General features: G+C 45.5%; 1 protein-coding gene across 1 annotated transcript in view; it reads right to left on the bottom strand.

Annotated features, from left to right (window-relative positions):
* fstl1b (follistatin-like 1b) overlaps nt 1–9622 on the bottom strand; it is a 30665-nt gene that overhangs the window by 13053 nt on the left and 7990 nt on the right. The window contains exons 3-4 of the mRNA XM_080753045.1: nt 1794–1895; nt 1085–1214 (exon numbers count right to left, since the gene is read on the bottom strand). Coding sequence (XP_080609171.1) covers nt 1085–1214; nt 1794–1895 — 232 coding nt within the window. The remainder of the gene's footprint in view (nt 1–1084; nt 1215–1793; nt 1896–9622) is intronic.

Genomic DNA, 9622 nt, shown 5'->3' on the forward strand with positions numbered 1-9622 from the left:
ATGCAAACGGTCAACAAACTTTTATTTTTTTTAGAAAATCACTAGAATTGAACCCTCTCAACTCCACCCTGTGTGTTGCTTGGCTGTCACTTAGCACTTGGCCAAAGGTCTCAACCCGAGGATAACACACAATGATGTAACTTTTTGTCCCCAGATACCTTCTTTCCAGCGGTCTGATCAATGTTCAGGGCAGCAGGGGCCTTTCAAAGGCAGCGAAAGTTCACCCGAGATAAAGCCGGGCTAATAATAGAGGCACTAATAGATACGTGGAGGTGAGAATGTAGTCGCGGGTATGCTGAAGAGAACAAACGACTGATAAAGATCAGAGATTGCTATATTGTTCAGTCTGGATAAGTCAACCAATAGTGGGCTTTTGACCGTGGTGTCATATCAGTTCTGAAAATATAGGCCAGGTCAGAGATCAGGCGTGGATATAGTCTAGACCTGAGAGAGAGCTGAGTTTTAATTTATACCAGGGGTCTTCAACGTTTTCAGGCCAAGGACCCCTTAGTTGAGAGAGAGATGATAGGTTCATAGGTTCATGCCATTTGTGTTTTCAGATAGTTAACCCAATTGAACCGTCAAAATGTAATAATCTTGACCTTTCACTCTGTACTTAGTCTGCTCTTTTTCCCCTCTACACCAAACCTCTTTGCAGAAAATAGCCGATCTACAAGCTCACTACCGTTGTGAGCTTGTAGATCTGCTATTTTTGGCTAAAGTTCTCAGAATAAATGTCAAATATTAAATGTAAAATTGAAATTATTGCAATAAAAAGTATAAAAAAAAAAAAGAATACGGACGCTAGGGTTCAAGTGGTTCATATAAAAAAGGAGGAAAAAAAGTCACACAAAGACTTGGAGGACCCCCTGTAGTAACTCTGAGGACCCCTGTAGAAGACTACAGGGGTTTATACTATGTCGTAAGATGGCATCAAGCGGCCAACATAACAACTTGTCACACCGCGACAGCGCGACACGCTGTGAGATGTTTTATTATCAGCTCACGACACAAATTTGAAAGATCTGGAGACTGAGTGTGATTGAGTGCAGTGCTGTGTGGGCTGTTTAGGTGTGGCTCGTACCCTGGCAGTGTCCATCGTGGGCCACCTGTATCTTGAGGCCGGTCAGACAGGCATCTCTGTGGAGCTCACAGTGGTTCCTGTAGGTTTTAGCATTGCTGCCGCAGACAGATCTCTTGTGGGGCTTACAGCTCTGGGGAGAAAGAGAGAGAAAGAGGTGGAGCAAGAAAGGAATGAATTAACAAAGAGAGAGAGAGGGGGCCAAGAGAGCAGAGAGGACAAAGAGAGGAAAAGAAGAATTTAATCATATAAACCCTATATTTGTTGTAGGGGTGGGACGATAAGCGAAATTATCATTTTTTGTGATTTTTTGGTAAATGTTCTGCCGCAGGATAATGGATTTTGATTATCGCGATAATATCGTAAACCGCGATTTCTTTTGTCACAATAATCGTGATATGACATTTTCATATCATCCAATCCTAATTTGTTGTAGGCCAAATATGATTATAGATCATCAATAATCTACAGGCTGGTCTTCACATGTTGTAGATCTGCCAAATGTTTGCTTATTTTCACCAAATGTTTTTGGGCAAAATATTTTGGCATGGACGGCGGACGCATAATCGGGTTCATGTGGTTTAGTAAATGTCTGAAAAACAACTTGATTGACTCGAGTGATTTAATTACATTTCATTTCCTTCTTTAACAAACTGGAAACAACACCAGTAAACAATGGGTGTTCACAAAATGTGGAGTTGCTCGAACTTACCTCTATGCACAGACAACTAGGCTCTCCCTTCTCGTTGACAGCACATTCTCTGCCTGCGCCACAGAACACATTGGCGCATACTTTGCTCTTACTCTGAACCTCCTGGGGGAGAGAGAGGGAGAGAGGGGTAGAGAGAGAGTGGGGGAGAGAGAAAGAGAGAGAGAGAGAAAGAGCGAGAGCATCAGCACCATGGAAGGCATATATGCAATGCATTTACAAGCTTCGTACACAGGGGGGTGCTGTTACACCGCAATGACATGCTTATTGTGAGAGAGTTACATTAAATTTTGACAAAGTTACATTCCAGTCGCTGAGGGTTGTGCTGTGGCAAGACATCACTCAAGACACACACACAAACACAGACACACACACACAAGCGCACACACACACACACACACACACACACGCAGGCGCGCACGCGCGCACACACACACACACACACACACACACACACACACACACACGCACACGCACACGCACACACTCACACACTCACACACACTTTCTCTCATATAATTCAATATCAGACATCTGTTTAACCCCAGTAGGATTGGACACAAACTGTGACACTCACTGTTAATTTATCCATTCGTAACTCCATCTCGGAGTGTACGAATGTATCACACACGCCACACACGCATGCACGCACGCACGCACGCAATTTCTTTCTCTCATATAATTCAATATCAGACCTCTGTTTAACCCCAGTAGGATAAGCCCCAGTGGAATACAATTGATTTCACAGTCGGTCTCGCAAAAGAATCTCCCAAGTAAATGCTGTCTGCGTCTGACAACGCCACCCTTTGTTGCCTTCTTTTCATGCTCTCGCTTTTTTGAGCGGTGGTCACAACGCTCCTATACGTGGTCGTGTGTGTGGGTCTGTCTGTTTGTATGTATGTCTCCGTGTCCGTAGCCTGGCCCTGCAGTAACCTTTTCTGACCACACATGTTAAGGGAGGGGCGCTGTTGCACACACACACACACACACACACACACACACACACACACACACACACACACACACACACACCACCGCTCAGTTCACACGAATGTGATTTTTAATCTCTGTGTCCGTGCACCTGAATCAGGGTTTTCAATTCTGAAGAAGCAATTATGTTCTTGGTTACCATGTCTACCACGGACACACTCATCTCAAGTAATAACTAGATCAGGGGTTCTCAAACCTTTTTAGGCTGTGACCCCCAAAATAAACATATTTGAACTGGGGACCACCACCCTGACAAGCACTTGGAATTGTAGGTATTACATTTAATCCAAAGATAAATATTGTGAAAATAGCCAATCTACATTCTCACAACGCCTCGCAAGATCTGCTATTGTTGTGTTGTGTATTGTTGTGTTTACTAAATTTCCCCCTTGGGATAATAAAGGTATCTATCTATCTATCTATCTCTTGCTTAATTAATATTTGACAGTTTGGCAAGTTTGGTCTTGAAAGTCCTTAAATTGTCAGTCACTTTATTAATATGCAGATACCCTGTATACACTTATACTGTGTGTTGGTTTGTTTACCATTGAGTGAGAAAAAAATTACATTAAGCTAATCACCTGGGGACCCCGCTAAATAATTTGGGGACCCCAAGTTTGAGAACCACTGAACTAGATACTTCATGCTGCTGGACAATAGAGAATGACAGAAAATGGCTATTCATGCAAAAATAAACCAAGTCTCTCTCACTCTCTCTCTCTCTCTCTCTCTCTCTCTCAGCGTGTGCACACGTTCTCCTGGTGCTTGAAGGACAGAGAAAGAACACGCCTACTATTTTGTTATAAACGTACAGGACATCAGGATATGACCTCATTGTGAACAAACACAACAAACAGCTCTCCAGCTAAAACATTCCTCCACTATTTTTCCCCTTTCCTTCCTGCCTGTCTCTGTTGGCTCTCCTAGGTTAATTTAAACTTCATCAAACGGACAAAAATGTGTATGTAGAATACATCATGCCTTGGGGCGCCTGCTGGCCTTGCGGTCCAGGCGCATAACACATAGGCTCTGATGCCTGACAGCGGGTTCGAGTCCCGATCCCGACAACCTTCACTCCCTATCTCTCTCCCCATTTCCTGTGAGTTTACTGTCCTATCAATAAAGGCATAAAAGCCCCAAAACAAATCTTAAAAAAAGAATACATCACGCCTTGTTTAAACTGTTTATACACACAGCCGATGTACACACGTGTCGCATCCGCCACACATTGAGCTTGTAGATCGTCTATTTTCGAGCAGATCCGTAAACTCACTAGTCTTCAAGTGTCTACTATCTTTCTGTTTCTCGTTGCTCAGTCACTGCGTCCCTTTGTTTCCTTTTCTGTCGCTGTCTTTGTCTGCTGTAGAACAAGGCCGGTGAACTTGCCAAATTGAGTTCACATGAGCTACGGGCCAGCCAATCACCAGGCGCCAAGCGGAGCTCTTAGGGCTGCTTTATGATCCTCATTACCTCCTCCTTCCCCTGAGTGCGTGCGTGTGTGTGTGTGTGTGTGTGTGTGTGTGTGTGTGTGTGTGTGTGTGTGTGTGTGTGTGTGTGTGTGTGTGTGTGTGTGTATGTACAGGGTGTTTCCACATCTGGAGTCAGAGCTGGCTGTGTTTTCCTTTGGGCCCATTCCCATGGTCTGTGAAATGTGTACTCCTCTCCTAACATCCAGAGTGTTCATTTAACTCTGAAAGTGTAGAAGTTGATCATTTTCTTTAACACTTTACAGAGTCAAATAAACACTCTGTATTCTACTGCGTAAGCCCCTCTTTCCTGAAGAAAGTTGGCACACTGTATGAGGGCGCATGAGCTGGCTTTTGAGCTAGTAGTGTGTGTGTGTGTGTGTGTGTGTGTGTGTGTGCATGCACGATTGGAATGTAGGTTATAATGTAGTCTGAGTCTTGTGACTGAACACCTTATCATAGACTAGACGAACTTCACTCTGGGTCTCGTGGTGACCTTAACTCTTACCTGACACAGAGGGGGAGGGGGAGAGAGAGAGAGAAAGAGAGATTATTCTGTGGGGAATAAAGAGGCAGACATGTATGTCTATGCAATATTGCAAGTTACTTGCACACACGCTCGCACATGCAGTCACGCTCGCGTGCGCGCGCAAACACACGCGCGCGCACACACACACACGCCACAGCTGAAGTCATGGAATAGCTTCAAAGCAATCCCTGGGGGCTTGAGTAGGTTGAGTCTATTCAGGACGTTAGACACAGATCTGTTCACAGAAAATGCAGAGTTAAATGAACATTCTGGATTTTGCAGTGTGCTGGAAGCCTGTTGCAAACTGTGGTAAGCTCCAGTAAGCATCTGAATAATGGATGGACTACAACTAGAATATACTGGTATCGCTTCCCCTCTCTCTCTTCGTCTCTATGTCTCTACAAAATTGAAACATGGTGCCTGACATTTAGCGAATGGATTCAGAAAGTCCCATCCTTGTTCAACCTGATTCATATGGCGTGTTGCTATGGTGAAGGGAAATACAGGCTTGTGTTATGGTTTAATCACAGAACACTGAGTGTACAAGGGACGGAATTGGGACCAAAGACCATTATCATATAAGATAGCTCACAGACACATGCGCTGATTTGAATCAAAAGAGAAAGCTGTCAGTGATATAAATGGCTGAAAAATCACAGCCTATAGGAGCTCCTATCGAAGAGTCAGAATTAGAATGAACGATTAGCGATCATTGATTGCTTCATAAACTTTCAAGGGGATTTGAATATTGCCCACTCATCAGCGTGCCTGTCCGCCCTATCCCTGGGTTTTCTTCCTTTACTGTTCCCATCAAGGGCTTGTTTCCCTGGGAGTTTCCGCACTCGAATGAGGGTCAGGACAGGGGACAGTGTTCTGTTTTGGGGCGCATAAAGTCCTTTGAGACTGTAATAGCAGTTAAGTTATATGACCCCCTTCTTCCCATCTACCTCCATTCCCTCTTTCTGCCGTGGGGCACAGTCAGCTTCTCTCTTTCATCCGTTATCTGGATTGAACAGGTGATGAGGAACTCTCTGAAATAGGGCTGAGATGAGATTTCAAGATGTCAAAGGGTTGAGAAAGTTTTCACCTTGCTGTACCTTTCTGCCTCTGTGCCTCTCGACTCAAGTCTGCCTCCCACAGTTTAATCGCTCCCATACTGTAACTCTCTCCATGTTGTCATTTCCCTCCCTGTGCCATGCCCTTTTATGGCTGCTGATTCCCGGTGAAGGGAGACCAGCCTCTCAGTCTCAGACAGAACTGCGGCGCAGCGCGAGAGAAAGAGGAGGAGGAGGTGTAGGGGGATGAAAAATGTGAGGAAGAATCTATGCAAGGTCAAAATAATAGAAGCAAAGTGGGAATAGGGGAAGGAAGAGAGGGTGGGGGCCCCAAAGTCAATTCCCCCCCTGCCGCAGGTTGACTGGCCCCACACTGAAGTGGATTGGAGTTAAAGGCCAGTGCATTCTATCTCCCGTTTGCCAAGAAAGATGCCTCGTTCATTTGCTTCCGCTGATACGGGCCCTGCCAGCGCCACAGCTCTATATCCATCAAGCCACCGAGCAAAGAAAAATGCATTGCAATTCTCTTTCTTATTTCTGTCTCTTGCTGTTTTTGTTCTCTTGTGACTAATACAGAGCACACACAAGGTCACACACGCAAGCACACACACGCGCGCACACACACACACACACACACACACACACACACACACACACACACACACACACACACACACACACACACACACACTCACACACACACACACACACACACACACACACACACACACAAAGTGTCTTGGGGAGAAAAGATATAGAGGTCAAGGCTTATGGCTGTGTGTGTGTGTGTGTGTGTGTGTGTGTGTGTGTGTGTGTGTGTGTGTGTGCGCGCGCGCGTGCGTGTGTGTGTTATTGTGTGTTCTTGTATATCGTTGTATGGTTCACTGTCTCCGAGGGCTGTCGATCGATGCTTGACTGCTGAGGGGGTCACTTTACAGCCATCATTAGTCCCTTCCCACAATGCATCACGGCCGTCATTAGCATATACACCATTGATTTCGAGGTTGTAAACACTGAAACTGCCACTGTGATGCCTGAACTGATCGTGTTTGAGTCGTTGCTTTGATATTCAACAACACATTAAATGTATTAAGAAGTAACATGTGTCAGGTACCAATCAACAGGTAGATCTGACAATTTTCTTATCCTCTATCCTTCAATTCGCAAAGTTTTTTTGTGTGCTTCTCCAGCAGAAAGGACAGCTCGAGTGACAGCTTGTTGAAGGAAAGAATATTGCAATGGCTAATGTATTCTTCTAAGCTACCTGGTCACAGAATTAGCTATTATTTGAAGGGTGAATGCAAAGCTGTTGCCAACATATCCGGGATAAGCTCATCTGCATGATACAATAGTCCTTTTGAAAAGGTTATTAAATAGTTCAATCTGTATGTTAGATGTCCATCGTTTCCCTCTCCCTAGTCTCGCGTAGCCAGACAACTATTCCACAATCTCTGAATGCTACATAGAGTCTGGAACAGCAGCTCCCGAACGGCGAGTAATGGAAACGGGCATTACCGTTCAAGAAAATATATTTTAAAATGGCATTTCTGCTAAGCAGCAAGCTAAACATGCTTATATGATTTTTATTTATATAATGATAAATGTGTGCGATGTGAGACGGAAACGGAAGTGACGAGGAGGCTTCACTTCCGCTTTAACCGGTACTCATCGTTCTTCTCTCGATGCACCAGACTGTAGACGGGAGCATTTCCAAATCGCAGAGTCAACAGTCTGGCCACGCGAGACTACCCTCTCCCAACGGAGAGAGGTAATTGCAACAGGGTCAAAAGACTTCTGCCAATCCAGTGTGCCATCTGCTTCAAATAACTTTATTGGCATCGTCAACCAGTAGGTGTCCTACTTACACCGGTGTCAAAATGTCTCCATGGAAAGGTAGGGAGACCATCTCCAACCACTGCAGATGTTCTAGTTATATTCTATTAACATACTCCACCACCATACATATTGGTATCACTGTGCACTAACTTGTGGACACATATTATGATTTTGTATGCCTTTATTGATAGGACAGTTAGACTGACAGGAAATGTGGAGAGAGATGGGGAGTGACATGCAGCAAGGGTTGCCGGGAACGGACTTGAACCCGCAACACCTTAGTTGCCAGGCATCAGAGCCTATGTGGTATGCGCCTGGAACGCTATAGGCAAGCAGGCACCGCAACACAATAATTCTTACTGTAGGCATATTCCTTATTTTCGATATTGCATAGGGTACGGTACAGCGAACCGAAAACAACAACAGGGCCAACTACTGACTTCATGTTCACATGCAACCCGCTGATTTACGAGCATGCTTCCAATTATGTTTCGATGAGGGAGGGAGAGCAGAGAGGGTGAAGCACCGACAAAATATGTGGAAACGACACAAGAGAGAGTGAGAGACAGATTTGGCCTGAAAGCCCCGAGTACAGGGGAACATTCCTTAGCCTTGCCCCAGCTGGGATTTGTCTTGAGCCAAAAATCTCATCAGTATGTGGGTCAAGAGAAAAAAGCCCCTCCTCTCAGTCGCCTTTGTCTCTCCTACTTCCCGCCCTGACCCTTACTGTCTGCCTGCCCAGGTCTAGGCCTGGCCGCAGGGCGCAGGCACCCAGCACTTCCCCGAGACGTGGACTCAGGCCAGGAGAGAGAAAGTGAGGAGGAGGAGGCGGGGGGATAGAGAGAGGGGTAGAGAGGGCTTGAACTTAATGTGTTCTCTTCTCCTTTTCCCATGATCATAATCTAAATCTACCGATGACCCCCCCACCCCCCCCCCCCCCCCCCCTCTCTCTCTCTCTGTCTCTCTCCCTCTCTCTGCTCTGCCAGGGGTCAGCTCGAACCAGGCCAGAGAGAGGAGCGAGCAGAAGTGGGTCACAGTTAGAAAGAGGAATGAGCTCTCTTCTCTCCTAATTTATGTTGAGTAACCACGCACGAACCAGTTTCCTGCATCTTGCTAAGTTGCACGCAGAACACACACAAGCTTTGAGCTTATTCAACAAGGGAATAGCTCAGGAGTAACTAACATAGACTATATGACTCGTAGCTCCCGTTCTTTTTGGTAGCCTACTTTACCAAAGACTTTAAATTATCCCATAATAATTTACACAGCACTATCTCACATTCTATAACATCTTTCCCTCTCAGAATCTTCATACATATCCAACAACATTCAGTCTCACTTATTCAGTACTTCTTCAGTGCCCCGGGACTTGGATTTAAAACCTCAGCCGAGCAAGCTGAAGGGCGAATTTCTGAAAATGACTGACTCTAGACTACCGTCATGCTCTGTCTAAACATTCTATTTACATGGCAATGAGATGATGTGGCAGTGGTATAAAGAGCACCAGTAAGTACCCAGGTTAAGCTTGCAGCTCTCAGTGAGAACTCTGCAGAGGGTCAAGCTGGAACACTCTTGTGTCAGGTCCGCGACACGGTCTGTAGAAACAAAGGGCTGTGGGTAAAGGCACTGTTCTGCCCTTTTCTTTTTTTTTTCCTTCAGCGAAAACAGAATGTCTCCACACCACAAGCAGGATGATGTCATTTCATTCCAAAGCCACTATGGCACTTTTCCACTGCATGGTTATGGCTCAACTCCACTCGACTCTACTTTCGTGTTTTGGTTTGTGAGGAGTGGATCCGACCCGGGTTAGTGTAAAACGTTCACGGTTCACGCCCCTCGTGGCTTGGGAGCTTTTGGCTTTTTAGGTGCTAGTTTTCGGTGGAGACGAAAGAGGTGCGCAGTCTCAAGACTTGAGCCATGTGAGACACAGCCGAGCGAGCTAAACTGAGCCAGTCT

This window comes from Nannobrachium achirus (genome assembly GCF_963921795.1).
Source record: "Nannobrachium achirus genome assembly, chromosome: 22".
Classification (NCBI taxonomy): domain Eukaryota; kingdom Metazoa; phylum Chordata; class Actinopteri; order Myctophiformes; family Myctophidae; genus Nannobrachium; species Nannobrachium achirus.